The sequence below is a fragment of the Dendrobates tinctorius genome, unplaced genomic scaffold (assembly GCF_039654945.1).
Source record: "Dendrobates tinctorius isolate UK_male_01 unplaced genomic scaffold, ASM3965494v1 ptg000146l, whole genome shotgun sequence".
NCBI lineage: Eukaryota > Metazoa > Chordata > Amphibia > Anura > Dendrobatidae > Dendrobates > Dendrobates tinctorius.
The window spans coordinates 2,251,676-2,275,587 of NW_027361813.1; the positions used below are offsets into that span (position 1 = coordinate 2,251,676).

The 23,912-nt window shown below is 47.7% G+C and overlaps 1 protein-coding gene and 1 long non-coding RNA gene across 3 annotated transcripts in view; one reads left to right on the forward strand and one right to left on the reverse strand.

Moving 5' to 3' along the window:
* ARMC5 (armadillo repeat containing 5) overlaps positions 1 to 23,912 on the reverse strand; it is an 88,060-nt gene that overhangs the window by 15,397 nt on the left and 48,751 nt on the right. Inside the window, exons 3-5 of one of the 2 annotated variants that reach the window (XM_073546321.1) lie at positions 23,364 to 23,471; positions 15,065 to 15,875; positions 3,771 to 4,357 (exon numbers count right to left, since the gene is read on the reverse strand). In XM_073546321.1, the coding sequence (XP_073402422.1) occupies positions 3,771 to 4,357; positions 15,065 to 15,875; positions 23,364 to 23,471 (1,506 nt within the window). The remainder of the gene's footprint in view (positions 1 to 3,770; positions 4,358 to 15,064; positions 15,876 to 23,363; positions 23,472 to 23,912) is intronic. The other variant, XM_073546320.1, reaches the window with a different exon arrangement.
* LOC141049673 (uncharacterized) lies at positions 4,659 to 14,693 on the forward strand. Its single transcript, XR_012220410.1, has 2 exons — positions 4,659 to 5,157; positions 14,055 to 14,693. It is a non-coding gene; the product is annotated as an uncharacterized lncRNA (long non-coding RNA).

The window sequence follows — 23,912 nt, forward strand, 5'->3', positions numbered from 1 at the left end:
AGGACAGAGGAGCTCGCACTAGGAGCCCCGCCGGGACTGCAACTCGCACACAGGAAGCAGAAATCTGGGGACAGTGCCAAGGGTTGTGAGTAAGCCAGCATCCCTGCATGGAGAAAGAAGGGGACACCATACAGGGGTGCCAGTGGCAGCGCTACAGATACATGGTGAGAATCTGTCTGCAGCTACCACTAGGGGGAGCTCCCTGTATACAGAGATACATAAGATCCTGTCTGCAGCTACCACTAGAGGGAGCTCCCTGTATACAGAGATACAGGATAAGATCCTGTCTGCAGCCACCACTAGGAGGAGCTCCCTGTAAACAGAGATACAGTGCCTACAAGTAGTATTCAACCCCCTGCAGATTTAGCAGGTTTGATAAGATGCAAATAAGTTAGAGCCTTCAAACTTCACACAAGAGCAGGATTTATTAACAGATGCATAAATCTTACAAACCAAAAAGTTATGTTGCTCAGTTAAATTTTAATAAATTTTAAACATAAAAGTGTGGGTCAATTATTATTCAACCCCTAGGTTTAATATTTTGTGGAATAACCCTTGTTTGCAATTACAGCTAAAAATAGTCTTTTATAAGACCTGATCAGGCCGGCACAGGTCTCTGGAGTTATCTTGGCCCACTCCTCCATGCAGATCTTCTCCAAGTTATCTAGGTTCTTTGGGTGTCTCATGTGGACTTTAATCTTGAGCTCCTTCCACAAGTTTTCAATTGGGTTAAGGTCAGGAGACTGACTAGGCCACTCCAACACCTTGATTTTTTGCCTCTTGAACCAGGCCTTGGTTTTCTTGGCTGTGTGCTTTGGGTCGTTGTCTTGTTGGAAGATGAAATGACGGCCCATCTTAAGATCCTTGATGGAGGAGCGGAGGTTCTTGGCCAAACTCTCCAGGTAGGCCGTGCTATCCATCTTCCCATGGATGCGGACCAGATGGCAAGGCCCCTTGGCTGAGAAACAGCCCCACAGCATGATGCTGCCACCACCATGCTTGACTGTAGGGATGGTATTCTTGGGGTCGTATGCAGTGCCATCCAGTCTCCAAACGTCACGTGTGTGGTTGGCACCAAAGATCTCGATCTTGGTCTCATCAGACCAGAGAACCTTGAACCAGTCTGTCTCAGAGTCCTCCAAGTGATCATGAGCAAACTGTAGACGAGCCTTGACATGACGCTTTGAAAGTAAAGGTACCTTACGGGCTCATCTGGAACGGAGACCATTGCGGTGGAGTACGTTACTTATGGTATTGACTGAAACCAATGTCCCCACTGCCATGAGATCTTCCCGGAGCTCCTTCCTTGTTGTCCTTGGGTTAGCCTTGACTTTTCGGACAAGCCTGGCCTCGGCACGGGAGGAAACTTTCAAAGGCTGTCCAGGCCGTGGAAAGCTAACAGTAGTTCCATAAGCCTTCCACTTCCGGATGATGCTCCCAACAGTGGAGACAGGTAGGCCCAACTCCTTGGAAAGGGTTTTGTACCCCTTGCCAGCCTTGTGACCCTCCACGATCTTGTCTCTGATGGCCTTGGAATGCTCCTTTGTCTTTCCCATGTTGACCATGTATGAGTGCTGTTCACAAGTTTGGGGAGGGTCTTAAATAGTCAGAAAAGGCTGGAAAAAGAGATAATTAATCCAAACATATGAAGCTCATTGTTCTTTGTGCCTGAAATACTTCTTAATACTTTAGGGGAACCAAACAGAATTCTGGTGGTTTGAGGGGTTGAATAATAAATGACCCTCTGAATAAACTTTTCACAATTTAAAAAAAAATTAAACAAAAGAAATAACATTCTTTTTTGCTGCAGTGCATTTAACACTTCCAGGCTGATCTACAGTCCAAATGTCACAATGCCAAGTTAATTCCGAATGTGTAAACCTGCTAAATCTGCAGGGGGTTGAATACTACTTGTAGGCACTGTACATGATAAGATCCTGTCTGCAGCCACCACTAGGGGGAGCTCCCTGTATACAGAGATACATAAGATCCTGTCTGCAGCTACCACTAGGGGGAGCTCCCTGTATACAGAGATACAGGATAAGATCCTGCCTGCAGTCACCAGTAGGGGGAGCTCCCTGTATACAGAGATACAGGATAAGATCCTGTCTGCAGCCACCACTAGGGGGAGCTCCCTGTATACAGAGATACATGATGAGATCCTGTCTGCAGTCACTAGGGGGAGCTTCCTGCATAGAGATACATGATGAGATCCTGTCTGCAGCCACCACTAGGGGGAGCTCCCTGTATACAGAGATACAGGATAAGATCCTGTCTGCAGCCACCACTAGGGGGAGCTCCTTGTATACAGAGATACATAAGATCCTGTCTGCAGCTACCACTAGGGGGAGCTCCCTGTATACAGAGATACAGGATAAGATCCTGCCTGCAGTCACCAGTAGGGGGAGCTCCCTGTATACAGAGATACATGATGAGATCCTGTCTGCAGTCACTAGGGGGAGCTCCCTGCATAGAGATACATGATGAGATCCTGTCTGCAGCCACCACTAGGGGGAGCTCCCTGTATACAGAGATACATAAGATCCTGTCTGCAGTCACCAGTAGGGGGAGCTCCCTGTATACAGAGATACATGATAAGATCCTGTCTGCAGTCACCACTAGCGGGAGCTCCCTGTATAGAGATACAGGATAAGATCCTGTCTGCAGCCACCACTAGGGGGAGCTCCCTGTATACAGAGATACAGGATAAGATCCTGTCTGCAGCCACCACTAGGGGGCGCTCCCTGTATACAGAGATACAGGATAAGATCCTGTCTGCAGCCACCACTAGGGGGAGCTCCCTGTATACAGAGATACATGATAAGATCCTGTCTGCAGCTACCACTAGGGGGAGCTCCCTGTATACAGAGATACAGGATAAGATCCTGCCTGCAGTCACCAGTAGGGGGAGCTCCCTGTATACAGAGATACATGATGAGATCCTGTCTGCAGCCACCACTAGGGGGAGCTCCCTGCATAGAGATACATGATGAGATCCTGTCTGCAGCCACCACTAGGGGGAGCTCCCTGTATACAGAGATACATAAGATCCTGTCTGCAGTCACCAGTAGGGGGAGCTCCCTGTATACAGAGATACATGATAAGATCCTGTCTGCAGTCACCAGTAGGGGGAGCTCCCTGTATACAGAGATACATGATAAGATCCTGTCTGCAGTCACCAGTAGGGGGAGCTCCCTGTATACAGAGATACATAAGATCCTGTCTGCAGTCACCAGTAGGGGGAGCTCCCTGTATACAGATACATGATGAGATCCTGTCTGCAGTCACCACTAGGGGGAGCTCCCTGTATACAGAGATACATAAGATCCTGTCTGCAGTCACCAGTAGGGGGAGCTCCCTGTATACAGAGATACATAAGATCCTGTCTGCAGTCACCAGTAGGGGGAGCTCCCTGTATAGAGATACATGATAAGATCCTGTCTGCAATCACCAGTAGGGGGAGCTCCCTGTATACAGAGATACATGATGAGATCCTGTCTGCAGCCACCACTAGGGGGAGCTCCCTGTATACAGAGATACATGATGAGATCCTGTCTGCAGCCACCACTACGGGGAGCTCTCTAATCACAGGATCAGGATTTTTACCATGCAGCCATTTCATTTTCTCATGATTCCACACTTCTTTGCTGGTAAAACACTGAGGTATAGGTTGGTGCTATATTCACAAAGATTCTCAAGCACAGATGAGAAGACGAGAAAGGTTATTGAACCGTGCAAGTTCTAGTTGGATTATCCTTGCAGGACCTTACCCAGCTTTTTTGCCCTCTCGGGGTGCCGGGTCCTCAGCTCTGGATCTTTATCTGGTGATGTACTCAGGAGTAGCCTGCATCTAAGGGTGCAGATACTTCCTGTCCTAATAAATGCTTCCAGACAGGTGGGGTCACAGGTCAAACGCTGAAGAAGCCTAGCAGCACTTCTAGAAGGTTGCGGGTGACAGGTGAGATAAGTCAATAGACCCCGTAACACCGAATGGGAGACCAGACAGGAGCTTGAATCAGATAACTGAGAAAAACGAGACAAGAGAATGAGAACTGGAAACTCTGGACCCCAAAAGTCCGAAGGAGGAGACCTGGGACCCAAGGGTGCCTGATGGCGCAGTACTTCTTGCATTGGGGATGGACATGCTGTAGAAGAAAAAGGAGGGGAGCAGCACTGCTGACAGGTACCAGAGGCTGACACTCTCGTGAGTCTGGAGAGTGTAGGAGACTGAGGCAGAAAGTCGAGCGTGTCAGAAGAGGTTCTGATATTCGGGTCTCCATTGGGAATTTTCTCCAAGGACCAGTCTGGTGGAAGATCATCCAACGTATTGATGTAGCCTTCCGACAGCAGCCAACACCTGAGGAATGACAAAAATGAATCAGAGGTGCCAACCATTGGGAAACACATGCATCGGTGCCAGCGGGGCGTCGGGGCTGAGAAGAACACATCCCATCATCTGTTCTGACTTTGCATTTGCCCATTGTCAGTAGTTCGCATCAGTCCCAAGTAAAACAATATCTGGTTACTCTAAACTTATGGGCCAGCTTAGGCCCCAACATGCTGCAGGGAATAGAGTCCCAGACACTTCTGAAGCACTAAGTGTGAAGGGCTAAACTAAGATCAAAACTAAAGGCTCCATTTTTGTGTTTGTGACTCCATCTTGTTGTTTACGAGATAAATCCTGTAACTTAACTAAAGTTCTTGGCTGGTATAAAACCAGACTGTTCCAGCCTGAACAAGCTATGAGACCCGGGGTGTATTATTGTGTAAGACTGATGAATGTGCTATTGTGCTTCTTTCTATGCTACGTAGATAAGGACATATATGTAGCTTCCGGTTTTTCTGTATTTTTATAGGTCAAGTGCTGTATGCTAATACTAAGAGGTGACATAATAAACGGGGTTAGTGGTCTGCCTTGATCCTCCCAGAGTCTCCGTCTTGTCATTTTCAGTTGTTGGCAACGCCCTGTGGATTAATTTGTAGATCACTTGGTCAACCGTGAAGGGTCACTCCAGATCCTCCCCCAACAGCTTGGTGCCCAACGTGGGGCCCCCAAATAGGGACTCTTCTACCCCAGGAGGACAACAAGACAAAGGATCCTTGGACCGGACACAGGCACTGGAAAATTTGGACTGATCATCCCCCACGACAACCACGGTAAGTTGGCACTCATACTGTTCAGACTGACCATTTGCTGTGGTTTTCCTGTGTTTGTTGCTGCAAAGAGGATCTGAGGTTTGTCCCCGACAGTGGGGTGATGCTTGGGTGGAATCATATAGAGATGCAGTCCTGTTGGGGGCCCAGTGATAAGGAACCGGGGGTCCGTCATAAGGGACGGAGACCTCGGAATGACCAGTGATTGTGACTCTCTTTATAGTTAAAATATCCTGAAATCCTGATCACTGTTAGAATCAGGCGTGGTGAAATGAACGAAGATTGGGTAGGGTACATAACTCAGGAATATATATATATATATATATATATATATATATATATATATATACACACACACACACACACACATAACCAGAGGTGTCTGATGGAGGGATAGTCTGAGACACCCCCTCCTTTCACCAAGTACCGCGTTGGAATTTTGGGGCCATCCCAGTGGAAGATAGACCAGGTGGAACAGACTGTACGGCCGCACCAGTACTGTGGACAACTGAAGTAAGGATATTTAGCTCTAAAGGAGAGAATCATGTTTCTGTGGAAGAAAAAGAAGAGTTTGGATTTGTGTGATGGATCGGATACTGTTAGTCTTATGATTCAAAGATGGGGAAAGAAATCTGTCAGGAATGCAGGAAAAATATTTTCAATTATGGGATTCCCTAAGGGCGGGAGGCTACAGCCTACGCTATGGGATGAAGGTATTAGGAAGAACAAAGGAATGTTGACTGATGATGGTTTGCTTAAAGACGCTGAAGAATTCCGTGATGAAGGTCATATAGTAGAAGAGGAAGTGAATTCTGATTGTTTCTGTTATTGCTATGTTGAAAAAGGAAAATTGTCTACTACTATGACAAGGACTGGATGTTTTGTGGTGCAAGAAGGAACTGAGAAAGTGACTGAGAAGCAAGTGACAGAGTACTGTGCCAGAAAGACAAACAACTAAAAATGATGATCTAGAACAAGGGGTCTCCCTGCTAGATAATAAGGTCCCTTCCCAGAAAATCAAGCCCCTCAACCCCAGGGCACCAATATATCCTGGGTTGCCAAAACCCAGTGCGCCCCCACCCTATGATCCTGCCAGGTGGATTTGTGACATATGCGGAGTTACTAATCCTCAGTGGAGAGAGGTCTGTTGCAATTGTGGAGCAAGGAGACCTGGAGTCGTACTCCCAACCTTTTCCTTGTTAAACGCCGCCAGCACCAGTCCCTGCTATGTCTAGTATTGCTAGTGGTTGTGAGTATCCACCCCCTCCTACTTTAGTCACCCAGTCAGAGACAGGATACACAGAGGAGATAGATTTCCAGGAAATGTATTCCAATGTTATTCCTGGACCCCACCGTCATGATGTGCTCTTTAGGATAGGGACAGAGGATCTTACGAAGCAGCACGTTGGGGTCATAGTAATTGCCGCGAATAATCAACTCCGCCATGCTGGACAACTGGCCGCAACAATTTCACAGAAAGGCGGAACCATGATACAGGAAGAATCTAATTCGTATGTACAAACGTATGGCCAGGTAGAAACAGGACAGGTCGCAGCAACCAGAGCAGGACAGCTGCCGTGTCAATATGTAATACATGCAGTGGGACCACGATATAATCCAACCAACATTCCTAGGTCCCAGCAATTGCTTACTGAGGCTGTCAAGAACGCAATCCTGTATGCCTCCTCTGTCCCCCCAGGTACGATGCCTCAACGTACAGTGGCCATACCATTAATCTTTTCCGGTATCTTTCAATATTCCAGGAAGGATGCCGCCATGGTCATAGTATCAGCAATAGAGCGGTGTATACAGGAAAACCCCATAAAATTGGAGGAGGTCCGATTTGTCCTCGACAGCCACCTAACGGCCCATCAGGCAATACAATCTCTAACTGTAACAGTGCCTCCTGCCCCGCTTCCGCAGCAGGTGCCTCTTGTGCCCGTACTACCGCCATCTCCTCCCACCCCTGAGTCAGTAATATCCGAATTTGAAGAGGATGATGTGGAAACTACTCCTGACAGGCCAAAGTATACCCCCTTTTCCCCATCCCAAATAGATACCCTTGCAATCAATTACCCGATCCAGAGACTTCCCCCATGGCCTTCTACAGGCAAATGGCAGCAAATCAAGAGATTTATTCCACTCCCCGAAGAGATCTATTACACTTACTTCGAGTAAAAGCTGAGGAGGGGTATTTTCCAATTATTGAGGGTGGCATAACGTACAATGTGAACCTGGATGGGGGAACTTATGAGAGTGGTGTTGATTTCTGCAATGCTTTCAATGTTTGGGCACAAGATAGACTAGCGGACCAAGCTACCGCTCTCACAGATGTCACACAGGACAAGGGGGAGACTGCCGAGAAGTTTTATGGGCGTCTTATGGTGGTATTTAGAGATCTGGGATTCTCACTGTATAATAAAGCCAATTCACACCTTTTTGTGGCAGCTTTGATGTCCGGCCTTAAACCCGAATTGAAAGAGGCGATAATGTCAGTTAGACCTGACATCGAGAGTTCCACTCCGGAGGATGCATTAAAAGTAATAAAAAGTTTTCAGAAGAATTTAGCCCGCTCTGCATCAGCAGGAAAACCAAAAATGCAAACCAGCAGCAGTTCCAGCTTCTGCTCCAACCCCAGCCCCCACCCCAGCTGCAAGCACACAGCTCGTTTCTTATCAGTGGCCCACACAGCAGACTCCAGCTTCCGCCCTCCAACTATACACAAACTCAGTCCCCTACTCCAATATCTCTTCCAATCCTATGATTGAGAACTTTACTCCCCAGCTCCGCCGCGCCAATTCTCGTCTGCAATGCTGGCGCTGTGGCCGACTGTCACTTTCAGAGAGATTGTCACACCCCCACTGATAGATGCTACCCTCAAGTTCCACTTCCAATCGTAACCTAAATACTGGGAACCCTAGAGAATACCCCGGTTACGGACAGCCCCAAAATCCTGATAATTGTCCATACTGAAGGGGTGGCCAACCAGGGTCTGCCATCACAATGTCTTCCACCAAACCTGGGGCATGCTCATCTGTCAAACTCTCTGTAGGGGACACCCTTGTTAAGTTCATGGTAGACACTGGGGCGGCCAATTCTATAATCAAGTCATCAGATGTACCTACGGATATCCCTATTCAATTCTCAGATCAAGAGCTTGTTTTAATCGGAGTAGATGGCAGACCCAATAAACATACTTTTACAAAACCCATCCCTGTGGGACCCTTCCCTGAAGTCACGGCTCAGTTCGGGATCTCTCCCACGTGTCCAGTAAATTTACTAGGGGCAGATTTATTATCACAGCTCCGCTCCAGAATACAACTCCAAGATGATAGTCAGATGGTTGTTACATTACATAACCATTATGCAGATAAAGACAGTGAGGAAATCTGTATTTTGCATGCCCTTCCTACAGTTATGATGGCCCTAATAGGCTCAGATCCACCCCCAATATTGCCTGAGGATCAACGACTCACCCTATACCTCTCAGAGATACCATCTAAACTTTGGTCAAAAGGGCCAAATGATATAGGGAAAATGCCTGTAGAACCAGTAAAAGTGTTTCTCAAACCTGGTGCCCCTTTTCCCAAAGTCCATCAATATCCTTTGAAACATGATCAGGAGCGGGGCCTCCAGGGACAAATACAAACGTTACTTGATAATGGTGCTCTGGTACCCTGCGTTTCTCTATGTAATACACCCTTGTTTCCCGTTAAGAAAAATACCCCACCTGGCCAACCCTCTGTGTACCGGCTGGTACAAGATCTACGGGCAGTTAATGCAGCTACTGTTCTGGAAACTCCAGTGGTGCCTAATCCACATACTCTTTTGTCCCAAATACCCCAGGATGCTGCTTGGCTTACAGTCATTGACCTTGCCAATGCCTTCTTTAGCATTCCGTTACACCCAGATTGCCAGTTTCTGTTTGCATTCACTTATCAGGGTCGACAGGTAACATGGACAGTTATCCCACAAGGGGCCCAAAACAGTCCCAACCAGTTTGCAAAAAACATGAGCGAGTCTTTTGCCCTGGCAGTTAGATCACCCCCAGGTCACACTGCTTCAGTATGTGATCTTTTGTTGTGTGCACGAACGGTGCAGGAAGCCATTGCTGCCACTGTTAGTCTCCTCAAGTATCTGTCAGATTTGAACTGTCGGGTTTCAGCCTCGAAACTTCAGTTCTGCCTTGGTCAAGTGATATTCTTGGGTCACTGTCTCCTTCAGGGTGTCAGACACGTAACAGAAGAAAAATAGCCGTCAGCTCCCTTCCTTTCCCAAAAGATGAAACTGAACTCCAGCGTTTTCTTGGACTATGTACTTATTGTCGTCAGTGGATACCGGATGCATCCCACATAATGCAACCCCTTTACAATGCCTTAAAAGAAACAGTTGCAAGAGATGCTGACTCTACAAGAATCTGATGATCTACGACAAACTGAGGTTTTCTGTCGGACCCCGCGAGACCGCTTAATGACGATGCAGAGAATGTCTCCAAAGGAAGAGGTAAAGCAATGGAAGACTGATGGGGCACGTATGGATAATGGTCTCTGGAAAAAGGACCAACTTGTGTGTCTCCTTAAGGGGATGTACCCTGCTATTGCCACATGGGCCTACACATCAAGGAAAGAATCAGGCCCTCACACTGGTGCAAAAATTCTACTGGGCCCCGGGAATTTCCACAGTTTTGACAGCGCTCAACCGTGCCTGTAATATCTGTCAGACCTGCAATCCTGGTCAACTTCAACATGTACCCCCAAAGCACCTTGCTAAGCCCGACTATCCTTTCCAAAGGTTCCAGGTGGACCATATTACGTTACCTAAGTCTGGAAGGTATGAATACTGTTTGGTTGTTGACATGTTCTCCAGTTGGCCGGAAGCATTCCCTGTTGCCAACATGACTGCAAAAACCACAGCGAAGAAACTAGTGATGGAAGTCATATGCAGATATGGGGTTCCAGAAGTTGTTGAAAGTGATCAAGGTCCGGCCTTTTCTTCTCATGTGTACCAAGAAGTTCTGACAATGCTTTGATCGACTGTAGCCCTCCATACGATCCACAATCCAGTGGGAAAGTTGAGAGGCTGAACGGCACACTAAAAGGACAATTGACCAAAATGATGCAGAAGACTACGGCTCCATGGCAAGAGCTCCTACCCATTGTACTATACCACATTCGTACTACCCCTATTGGAAAACATGGCCTGTCCCCATATTAGATATTGTTTGGTGCTAGGCCCCCAGTTACAAATTTCCAGCCTCAGCAGTTATCAGAAGAAACTGACCGTGCTGTTCAATGTGTTATTTTTTCTTCTTTTAGACCTTTACTGGGCAGCCACGCTGTGGAGTATTTGGATGCATGTGATGGAGCATTGTCCTGCATGAAAATCATGTTTTTCTTGAACGATACCGACTTCTTCCTGTACCACTGCTTGAAGAAGGTGTCTTCCAGAAACTGCCAGTAGGTCTGGGAGTTGAGCTTCACTCCATCCTCAACCCGAAAAGGTCCCACAAGTTCATCTTTGATACCAGCCCATACCAGTACCCCACCTCCACCTTGCTGGCGTCTGAGTCGGGAGTGGAGCTCTCTGCCCTTTACTGATCCAGCCTTGGGCCCATCCATCTGGCCAATCAAGAGTCGCTCTCATTTCATCAGTCCATAAAACCTTAGAAAAATCAGTCTTAAGATATTTCTTGGCCCAGTCTTGATGTTTTATGTTATGTTTCTTGTTGAAAGGTGGTCGTTTTTCAGCCTTCCTTACCTTGGCCATGTCCCCGAGTATGGCACACCTTGAGCTTTTTGATACTCCAGTAACGTTGCAGCTCTGAAATATGGCAAAACTGGTGGCAAATGGCATCTTGGCAGCTTCTCGCTTGATTTTCCTCAATTCATGGGCAGTTATTTTGCGCCTTTTTTTATCCACATGCTTCTTGCGACCCTGTTGGATATTTGCCATGAAACGCTTGATTGTTCGGTGATCACGCTTCAAAAGTTTGGCAATTTCAAGATTACTGCATCCCTCTGCAAGACATCTCAGAATTTTTGACATTTCAGAGTCCGTCAAATCTTTCTTCGGACCCATTTTGCCAAAGGAAAGGAAGTTGCCTAATAATTAAGCAACCTTATATAGAGTGTTGATGTCATTAGACCACACCCCTCCTCATTACAGAGATGCAAATCACCTGATTTACATAATTGGCAGTTAGTTTTCAAGCCTATACAGCTTGGAGTAGGACAACATGTATAAAAAGGATGATGTGATCAAAATACTCATTTGCCTAATAATTCTGCACCCAGTGTAGTTTCTTCTCTTCCAGATTCACGAAACAATCACTGACCTCAGGGAGACCAGTCAAAGAAAACACTGCGGCAGCCGGCAAAGGCGCTCAATCAGTGAAATCCTAGGTGCATTGCTCCCTGGGAAATACGAATATGTAAATAAAGTCCGTGGAGCCTCATTTAAGAGTGACTAGCCAGATCTTCCTCCAGGGAAGGACCCAGCCAAGGAGTGGCTCCTTTCGGAAACCACATTAAGTGGCCCTTTAAGTCAATATCCAGCTCTTTACGAGTTTACAGATATGACAAGGGATATACCAAGGCCAGGTATCCATCCACAAACAGCTGTTTCGGGGTGTTGCCCCTCATCAGTGTGGAGTAGGATTAGACCAACATTAATATGGTGGTAATGGTGGTTTCCGAAAGGAGCCACTCCTTGGCTGGGTCCTTCCCTGGAGAAAGATCTGGCTAGTCCCGTGTTTGAGACGAGGCTCCACGGACTTTATTTGCATATTCTTATTTCCCCAGGGAGCAATGCACCTAGGATTTCACCGATTGAGTGCCTTTGCTGGCTGCCGCAGTGTTTTCTTTGACTGGTCTCCCTGAGGTCAGTGATTGCTTCGTGATGTTGGTCTACTAGGCATTGCTCCCACCTAGCCAGAATCCTACTCCACACTGATGAGGGGCAACACCCCGAAACAGCTGTCTGTGGATGGATACCTGGCCTTGGTATTTCCCTTGTCATATCTGTAAACTCGTAAAGAGCTGGATATTGACTTAAAGGGCCACTTAATATGGTGGTAATGGTGGTTACCGAAAGGAGCCACTCCTTGGCTGGATCCTTCCCTGGAGGAAGATCTGGCTAGTCTCGTGTTTGAGACTCTTAAATGAGGCTCCACGGACATTATTTGCATATTCTCTTCCAGATTCAGCAGAAACCGACACCTGTCATAACCTGAAGCCTGGTAATTTGGTAGTTGTGAAAAGGCATGTCAGAAAGCACGGACTAGAACCCTTCTATGACGGTCCCTATCAAGTCCTCCTCATCACCCCTACATTAGTGAAACTAGAAGGAAGACCGACTTGGATCCACGCATCGCACTGCAAGCTGGTTAAACAAGCCAATAGCAAATAAAGGGGGCATAATGTTTTGTTTTTCGCATTTTCCATATTATTGGTAACTGCATGGGACAGCCTAAATTGCCCAACGTCCTTGAATAACAAGTTTATACAACATCATGAAAAGAGATCTGTTGGACAATTCCCAGTCTCTGGCAGACTGCTGGATCTGCAGGTATTCACCAGTGTCAGCCACGAGCATCCCCTTTTTGGCTATCCATGTTCCACCTGAGGAGTTATTTGCTTGGACTGACTGTTCTGACACACTCGCTAATAATGCCACAGATAATGCTAAGTTATGGAATATTACTGTTGGTATACCTATTATGGGATGGGTGCGGTACCCCTGTTGGCAAGGTAACCTTTCAGGAAGCTGTACACAACTCCAATATTTGGCTTATAAAGGAGGGGCTTGGGTCCCTAAGAATAAGACTAGTCTAACCAATCTAGGGCAAATTCTGACGTATGATCTACAAGTCCGTTTTAATGTAACTTCACACTCTACTGATGCCTTCAAACCAATTTTGTTAGAAAGAAGGTTACATAATACATCATGGGAATTTTCTAATTTGTTTCCACAGGGTTCTAAAGAAACCTGTGCCAGTATTCCTGGCAATATATCTTGTAATGAGTCCTCTGAATATGTGCCAGGAACCCCCACTTGTGGAAATCCCGATGTAGGTGATTGTAGTCCTTTAGGACAATCTCCAGCTTGATGTATGCTTCAGAATGCATCTGCATTCATAGACTTAGCTCATAGATTGGTGCTGCAACATTCAGCCCTATGGGATTTACCTGATGACATGTTCTGGGTATGTGGAGACAATGCTTATAAATGGTTGCCAGTAGGGGTAAGAGGTACTTGTACTCTGGGTCGCTTGACCCCGGCCACCTTTGTTATTCCAAACACTTGGATACACAGGCTATACCCAAACACACATTATACAAAAGAGCTGCAGACAATTCACCCCGCCCTTCAGGGAGGCCACATATAGTGCAGATGAGTGTGGCCAATAAAGTTGTCAGTTCTATTTCCATTTACCCTATGATTACACAAATGTGGGATAAATTGGTTAGAGCCACAGACTATCTAGATGATCAAATTTGGGATATATTGGACATACTTAATACTAGTGTTGCTGTCCAAAATCAACTTATTATAGTCACTAATCAACATACCATAGTGCTGGACTACTTAACAGCAGCACAAGGTGGTATGTGTCAGGTCATTGGACCCGCTTGCTGTCATTATATAGATCCTAACAGTACTATGAGGTTAAAGTTAGAAGACATTCAAAGACTCAGAGATCAATACGATAAAGACAATGGTCGTACTAAGGACAGTTGGTGGTCAGACACCTTCTCCTTTCTCAATCCAGCCAATTGGTTTAAGGGAATTGGGGGCTGGATAGCTGGGATCTTACAGAGCTTGTTACACATTGCTGCCTGTATCCTTGTTGTATATGTGATACTAAAACTTGTTCTTTGGTGTATTTCTGTATGTATTAGGAAATTCTGCACTAGGACAGCTAATGATACCAAAGGTGTCGTCGCCCCTGCTCTTCTCTACACCGATCTCAAAATGTTACTTGATGAAGATGTTGAAGCCAAGAGCGTGGCTACCTTCAAAAGATCTCCACCGTCATCAATTGTTATTCGCAAATTGTAGCATACAGGGGGGATAGGTGTGCCGCAAAAGACATGACTGATAACACGGCATCAGCTAAGTGAAGACCAGTACCCCCCGAGCTTATGGCTTGGGACAGCACCTCTAATACTGAATACTAGTTAACAAAATTTATCTAGGGGGGATTGTGAAGGGCTAAACTAAGATCAAAACTAAAGGCTCCATTTTTGTGTTTGTGACTCCATCTTGTTGTTTACGAGATAAATTCTGTAACTTAAGTTCATGGCCGTTATAAAACCAGACTGTTCCAGCCTGAACAAGATATGAGACCCGGGGGTGTATTATTGTGTAAGACTCTGATGAATATGCTATTGTGCTTCTTTCTGTGCTACGTAGATACGGACATATATGTAGTTTCCGGTTTTTCTGTATTTTTATAGGTCAAGTGCTGTATGCTAATACTATAAAAGAAGTGACATAATAAACGGGGTTAGTGATCTGCCGTGATCCTACCAAACAGAGACACGTCTCCGTCTGGTCATTTTCAGTTGCTGGCAACGCCCTGTGGAATAATTTGGAGATCATTTGGTCAACCGTGAAGGGTCACTCCAGATCCTCCCCCAACATAAGGACTACCTGACTGTAACAAAGGGAAGAACGTTAGTGGTGCTAATAACCCAATCACCACAGGTTATGTACACACATTCCGCTAGACGTCATCTACAACATCAATGTGGGTGGAAAAGCCTGGGTCAAAAGAAATGCCAGGAGTGCATCTCATAGAGCCATGGAAGCGGCCACCCACATGGCCCTATAGTCAGCTTACGTCTGAAGGATCTATAAGTCCCCGTATCAGACCTCACACAAGCCACAATGTCCCGTCTGCCCTTACTTCAAACTCTCCTCCGATGTTCCCACGTCCACTTTCTTCTTGGGCTCGGATGGGAAATCAAAAGAAGCAGATCCAGGATCTTCCTCTCCATCCATCTCTTTGGCCCAGTATGAATCTCCTCTATCTTCTGCGGCCCTCACCACATCCTCTAACCTCTTTGCCAACAAGGGTGCCAGACCTCCAGAGCTGAGCATGACGAGGGCAGGCGTGTCATAGCAGTAGTGCAGGAATGCAGCGATTATCTTGTGGTGGGCTGAGCGATAGTGAGGGTCACGCAGTAGGTCTAGAAGGAGTTCCAATCCTCCCAATTCTTTGACTCGACGCCGATTTAAAGCTTCACGGCAGCACAGACACAGTGATCGCACGAGAGGAAGGCACCGCGTAGGGGCCCCCAGTACCGCCTTGACTTCAGCTATGAGGAGATCAATAGCGCCAGCATTGCCAAGCATGGGGCGCAGGGCTCCCTGATTACAGAGATTGGACAGTGTTCCGAGGGCAGCTTGGCGCACAGCGGCTTTCACTCCTTCTCCATTGGCGAGAATCACCAGGGTGGGAACAGCGAGGCTGAGCTGCTCTGCGCAGTCCAGGGTGCAGCTGCGGCTCAGCTCACTAACAGCACGCACAGCAGTGCACACCACATCGGAGTCTGGAGAGTTCAGCATCTGGACACAAGGCACCAGTCCCCCAAGGGCACAGACTGAAACTCTGTGTGCTGGAGAATCCCCCAAGATACGAAGGGCCCGCATACAACTCTGGAGGCAGCCGGCATCTTTAGAGCGCTGTAAGATCTGCACCAGACTGGAGACTGCACCTGTAGGAAGACGGAAGAGAGAGACAAAAAGGAAACAGTCAGTAGGCAAGAGGGAAAGTGTGGTCAGAGACACAAAGCTGCGGCCCCCATAAGGTGAAGCATGTTATACCGTGGGGTCCGCTGATATAGAAGGGTTATTAGGATATACAAGACATGTTATACTGTGGGGTCCGCACCTCTGGGGTCCGCTGATATATGAGGGTCATTAGGGTATACAGGACACGTTATACTGTGGGGTCCGCACCTCTGGGGTCCGCTGATATATGAGGGTTATTAGGGTACACAGGACATGTTATACTGTGGGGTCCGGTCCTCTGGGGTCCGCTGATATATGAGGGTCATTAGGGTATACAGGACACATGTTATACTGTGGGGTCCGCTCCTCTGGGGTCCGCTGATATATGAGGGTCATTAAGGTATACAGGACACATGTTATACTGTGGGTTCCGCACCTCTGGGGTCCGCTGATATATGAGGGTTATTAGGGTACACAGGACATGTTATACTGTGGGGTCCGGTCGGTCCGCTGATATATGAGGGTCATTAGGGTATACAGGACACATGTTATACTGTGGGGTCCGCTCCTCTGGGGTCCGCTGATATATGAGGGTCATTAAGGTATACAGGACACATGTTATACTGTGGGGTCCGCACCTCTGGGTTCCGCTGATATATGAGGGTCATTAGGGTATACAGGACATGTTATACTGTGGGGTCCGCTCCTCTGGGGTCCGCTGATATATGAGGGTCATTAGGGTATACAGGACACGTTATACTGTGGGGTCCGCACCTCTGGGGTCCGCTGATATATGAGGGTCATTAGGGTATACAGGACACATGCTATACTGTGGGGTCCGCTGATATATGAGGGTCATTAGGGTATACAGGACACGTTATACTGTGGGGTCCGCACCTCTGGGGTCCGCTGATATATGAGGGTCATTAGGGTATACAGGACACATGCTATACTGTGGGGTCCGCTGATATATGAGGGTCATTAGGGTATACAGGACACATGTTATACTGTGGGTTCCGCACCTCTGGGGTCAGCTGATATATGAGGGTTATTAGGGTATACAGGACATGTTATACTGTGGGGTCCGGTCCTCTGGGGTCCGCTGATATATGAGGGTCATTAGGGTATACAGGACACATGTTATACTGTGGGGTCCGCTCCTCTGGGGTCCGCTGATATATGAGGGTCATTAAGGTATACAGGACACATGTTATACTGTGGGGTCCGCTGATATATGAGGGTCATTAGGGTATACAGGACATGTTATACTGTGGGGTCCGCTGATATATGAGGGTCATTAGGGTATACAGGACATGTTATACTGTGGGTTCCGCACCTCTGGTGTCCGCTGATATATGAGGTTCATTAGGGTATACAGGACACGTTATACTGTGGGGTCCGGTCCTCTGGGGTCCGCTGATATATGAGGGTTATTAGGGTATACAGGACACGTTATACTGTGGGGTCCGGTCCTCTGGGGTCCGCTGATATATGAGGGTTATTAGGGTATACAGGACATGTTATACTGTGGGTTCCGCACCTCTGGTGTCCGCTGATATATGAGGGTTATTAGGGTATACAGGACATGTTATACTGTGGGGTCCGGTCCTCTGGGGTCCGCTGATATATGAGGGTCATTAGGGTATACAGGACACATGTTATACTGTGGGGTCCGCACCTCTGGGGTCCGCTGATATATGAGGGTTATTAGGGTATACAGGACATGTTATACTGTGGGGTCCGGTCCTCTGGGGTCCGCTGATATATGAGGGTCATTAGGGTATACAGGACACATGTTATACTGTGGGGTCCGCTGATATATGAGGGTCATTAAGGTATACAGGACACATGTTATACTGTGGGGTCCGCACCTCTGGGTTCCGCTGATATATGAGGGTCATTAGGGTATACAGGACATGATATACTGTGGGGTCCGCACCTCTGGGGTCCGCTGATATATGAGGGTCATTAGGGTATACAGGACACATGTTATACTGTGGGGTCCGCTCCTCTGGGGTCCGCTGATATATGAGGGTCATTAAGGTATACAGGACACATGTTATACTGTGGGGTCCGCACCTCTGGGTTCCGCTGATATATGAGGGTCATTAGGGTATACAGGACATGTTATACTGTGGGGTCCGCACCTCTGGGGTCCGCTGATATATGAGGGTCATTAGGGTATACAGGACACATGTTATACTGTGGGGTCCGCACCTCTGGGGTCCGCTGATATATGAGGGTCATTAGGGTATACAGGACACATGTTATACTGTGGGGTCCGCACCTCTGGGGTCCGCTGATATATGAGGGTCATTAGGGTATACAGGACACATGATATACTGTGGGGTCCGCACCTCTGGGGTCCGCTGATATGTGAGGGTTATTAGGGTATACAGGACACATGTTATACTGTGGGGTCCGCACCTCTGGGGTCCGCTGATATATGAGGGTCATTAGGGTATACAGGACACATGATATACTGTGGGGTCCGGTCCTCTGGGGTCCGCTGATATATGAGGGTTATTAGGGTATACAGGACACATGTTATACTGTGGGGTCCGGTCCTATGGGGTCCTCTGATATATGAGGGTTATTAGGGTATACAGGACATGTTATACTGTGGGGTCCGCTCCTCTGGGGTCCGCTGATATGTGAGGGTCATTAGGGTATACAGGGCACATGTTATACTGTGGGGTCCGGTCCTCTGGGGTCCGCTGATATATGAGGGTTATTAGGGTATACAGGACATGTTATACTGTGGGGTCCGCTCCTCTCGGGTCCGCTGATATGTGAGGGTCATTAGGGTATACAGGGCACATGTTATACTGTGGGGTCCGGTCCTCTGGGGTCAGCTGATATATGAGGGTTATTAGGGTATACAGGACACATGTTATACTGTGGGGTCCGCTCCTCTGGGGTCCGCTGATATGTGAGGGTCATTAGGGTATACAGGGCACATGTTATACTGTGGGGTCCGGTCCTCTGATATATGAGGGTTATTAGGGTATACAGGACATGTTATACTGTGGGGTCCGCTCCTCTGGGGTCCGCTGATATGTGAGGGTCATTAGGGTATACAGGACACATGTTATACTGTGGGGTCCGCTCCTCTGGGGTCCGCTGATATGTGAGGGTCATTAGGGTATACAGGGCACATGTTATACTGTGGGGTCCGGTCCTCTGGGGTCCTCTGATATATGAGGGTTATTAGGGTATACAGGACATGTTATACTGTGGGGTCCGCTCCTCTCGGGTCCGCTGATATGTGAGGGTCATTAGGGTATACAGGACACATGTTATACTGTGGGGTCCGCTCCTCTGGGGTCCGCTGATATGTGAGGGTCATTAGGGTATACAGGGCACATGTTATACTGTGGGGTCCGGTCCTCTGGGGTCCTCTGATATATGAGGGTTATTAGGGTATACAGGACATGTTATACTGTGGGGTCCGCTCCTCTCGGGTCCGCTGATATGTGAGGGTCATTAGGGTATACAGGACATGTTATACTGTGGGGTCCGCTCCTCTGGGGTCCGCTGATATGTGAGGGTCATTAGGGTATACAGGGCACATGTTATACTGTGGGATCCGGTCCTCTGGGGTCAGCTGATATATGAGGGTTATTAGGGTATACAGGACATGTTATACTGTGGGGTCCGGTCCTCTGGGGTCAGCTGATATATGAGGGTCATTAGGGTATACAGGACACATGTTATACTGTGGGGTCCGCTCCTCTGGGGTCAGCTGATATATGAGGGTTATTAGGGTATACAGGACACATGTTATACTGTGGGGTCCGGTCCTCTGGGGTCCGCTGATATATGAGGGTTATTAGGGTATACAGGGCACATGTTATACTGTGGGGTCCGCTCCTCTGGGGTCAGCTGATATATGAGGGTTATTAGGGTATACAGGACATGTTATACTGTGGGGTCCGCTCCTCTGGGGTCAGCTGATATATGAGGGTTATTAGGGTATACAGGGCACATGTTATACTGTGGGGTCCGCTCCTCTGGGGTCAGCTGATATATGAGGGTTATTAGGGTATACAGGACATGTTATACTGTGGGGTCCGCTCCTCTGGGGTCAGCTGATATATGAGGGTCATTAGGGTATACAGGGCACATGTTATACTGTGGGGTCCGGTCCTCTGGGGTCAGCTGATATATGAGGGTTATTAGGGTATACAGGACATGTTATACTGTGGGGTCCGCTGATATATGAGGGTTATTAGGGTATACAGGACATGTTATACTGTGGGGTCCGCTCCTCTGGGGTCAGCTGATATATGAGGGTTATTAGGGTATACAGGACACATGTTATACTGTGGGGTCCGCTCCTCTGGGGTCAGCTGATATATGAGGGTTATTAGGGTATACAGGACACATGTTATACTGTGGGGTCCGGTCCTCTGGGGTCAGCTGATATATGAGGGTTATTAGGGTATACAGGACATGTTATACTGTGGGGTCCGCTGATATATGAGGGTTATTAGGGTATACAGGACACATGTTATACTGTGGGGTCCGCTCCTCTGGGGTCAGCTGATATATGAGGGTCATTAGGGTATACAGGACACATGTTATACTGTGGGGTCCGGTCCTCTGGGGTCAGCTGATATATGAGGGTCATTAGGGTATACAGGACACATGTTATACTGTGGGGTCCGCTCCTCTGGGGTCAGCTGATATATGAGGGTTATTAGGGTATACAGGACACATGTTATACTGTGGGGTCCGCTCCTCTGGGGTCAGCTGATATATGAGGGTTATTAGGGTATACAGGACACATGTTATACTGTGGGGTCCGGTCCTCTGGGGTCAGCTGATATATGAGGGTTATTAGGGTATACAGGACATGTTATACTGTGGGGTCCGCTGATATATGAGGGTTATTAGGGTATACAGGACACATGTTATACTGTGGGGTCCGCTCCTCTGGGGTCAGCTGATATATGAGGGTCATTAGGGTATACAGGACACATGTTATACTGTGGGGTCCGGTCCTCTGGGGTCAGCTGATATATGAGGGTTATTAGGGTATACAGGACACATGTTATACTGTGGGGTCCGGTCCTCTGGGGTCAGCTGATATATGAGGGTTATTAGGGTATACAGGACATGTTATACTGTGGGGTCCGCTGATATATGAGGGTTATTAGGGTATACAGGACACATGTTATACTGTGGGGTCCGCTCCTCTGGGGTCAGCTGATATATGAGGGTCATTAGGGTATACAGGACACATGTTATACTGTGGGGTCCGCTCCTCTGGGGTCAGCTGATATATGAGGGTTATTAGGGTATACAGGACACATGTTATACTGTGGGGTCCGGTCCTCTGGGGTCAGCTGATATATGAGGGTTATTAGGGTATACAGGACATGTTATACTGTGGGGTCCGCTGATATATGAGGGTTATTAGGGTATACAGGACACATGTTATACTGTGGGGTCCGCTCCTCTGGGGTCAGCTGATATATGAGGGTCATTAGGGTATACAGGACACATGTTATACTGTGGGGTCCGGTCCTCTGGGGTCAGCTGATATATGAGGGTTATTAGGGTATACAGGACACATGTTATACTGTGGGGTCCGCTCCTCTGGGGTCAGCTGATATATGAGGGTTATTAGGGTATACAGGACACATGTTATACTGTGGGGTCCGGTCCTCTGGGGTCAGCTGATATATGAGGGTTATTAGGGTATACAGGACATGTTATACTGTGGGGTCCGCTGATATATGAGGGTTATTAGGGTATACAGGACACATGTTATACTGTGGGGTCCGCTCCTCTGGGGTCAGCTGATATATGAGGGTTATTAGGGTATACAGGACACATGTTATACTGTGGGGTCCGGTCCTCTGGGGTCCGCTGATATATGAGGGTCATTAGGGTATACAGGACACATGTTATACTGTGGGGTCCGGTCCTCTGGGGTCCGCTGATATATGAGGGTTATTAGGGTATACAGGACACATGTTATACTGTGGGGTCCGGTCCTCTGGGGTCCGCTGATATATGAGGGTCATTAGGGTATACAGGACACATGTTATACTGTGGGGTCCGCTGATATATGAGGGTCATTAGAGAGAGAGAGAGATTGTTTCCGTCCGCCAGAAATGATTTCAAGGTTAAATATCCGGCTGACTTCCTTCCTCCGGGCATGCGCACTCTAAAATGCGGATCCTGCAGCAAAAAAAAACGTTGCATGGTCCGTCTGGGCATGTCGGCGGACGCAAAAAATTTGGCGGATCCGTAAAAAAAACGATCCAACGGATGGCCATCCGTCAAGAGGGCGGATCCGCTTTTTTTTTTTTTTTTTTTTTAAAAACGGCGGATTTTGACTGATGGTCAAAAATGGAAGTGTGAAACAGGCCTAAGGGGGTTGTTTGTTTTCCTCTCCCTTTGTTAGCGATCACATATGTAAGTCATGTACTTCACCCTTCTTGAATTAGATTGCAGGGACACTCACTGTGCAGCAAGGGTAATTGATGGGAATTAGTTCCACAATCCGAGAGGCTGCACTAAAAGTCCATTTTTATTTCAAAATGTTTAAAATGATATCCATAGTGCATCTAGATAAAACTTAAATTAAAAACACATAAGCCAAGCAGACACGTTTCCATCTATTAGATCTTAAACATTGCAAAAAATGAAGAGAAAAGATTGTAGAAGTCATGTCGTTACACAGTCACCGGTCGGCATCTTCACCTGCTGTCAGCTCCACACCGGCATCACAAAAAGGCTTTTGTACCACGCCGGATCATTGCCTGCTCCGGATGACACTGCGGATCTGGTTCTGACATCCCAGAGACATTGAGAAGTCTCAATAAGGGACCTCCGCTTCACATAGCAACTACTGCGCGGTATTGCCAGTAAAGTGGTGCCAGAGTGGGGTTGAAAACGGGTAAAGATGGTGGGAACCGTTGAGTGTAACTACACGCATTACATTTACATACGTGATCTCTAACAGAGAACAAGAACAGAAGCCCAAACACCACACACGCCGGAGAGGGGCTGTAACATTGCCCACTACCGTTGAAGTGTCCATCACCAGTGGAGCATGCAGCACCACCACGGATCCGGTGCTCCCAGTACACGTCATGAATTCCTGGCACTTGTGATTGGTGCAATCAGCATTCCAGTACAACTCTGCAGTGAGCACTAGTGCCGAGCGGCCAGCCACGATGATCTCATGGCCAGCCACGATGATCTCATGGCCAGACGACAAATCTTCCCAATATCACTAATGGCTAAAATGTGATCTCCAAAGACAAGGGGCAATCACTGATCTCTGATACCACACTGGTCATGGAGACGTGAGGATGAGCAAGACGTGGTGAGCAACGAGTGCGGCCAAATCCCTGACGTCACCAGTTAGGAGGCCATGTTCCCCTCAGCCACAGAGATTCCATCGTACATTTAGATAACGCGGAGCAGAGCGCGGCCGACGTCTCCTCACTTACCCGACTGGTGGATTATCACACTATTTAGTGGGTCCAAAGCCAAATTCCCTAAAGCTCGCGAGACACGGTTCCATATGGAATCGATGCAAACAGACTGCAAGATAGAAACTGTGAAAGAAGCGCAAAGAATAAGTGCAATGAAGCCGCATCAGCCCCCCAGGGAGTAACACGGCAGTCTCCCGAGACCGGGAGAAGCAGCTGTGGCCAGTCACCTGACAGTAATGCATACAGGACCCTCTCTAATGCCTGAACTTGTCAGTCACCCCGTCACTACACTAGAACTACGGGCGTGGGGTGAGCCAGGAACGTGGCCAGCATTATATAGGAACTACATAAGTGGGAGGACGAGTCGTGATCCCTAAAGGGTTTATCGGGGAATAAGAACTTACAGGCAGGTCGTTCCCAACAAGGCTGTGAAGTCGGAGCCCATTTTGGTGGAGTCCGAAGTCATGGAAATTGAGGAGTCGGAGATTTGGCTTACCGACTCCACAGCCCTGGATGCCAGCCACCCACCTGTTGTGCCCGACACCGATCTCTGCCAGACCGGTC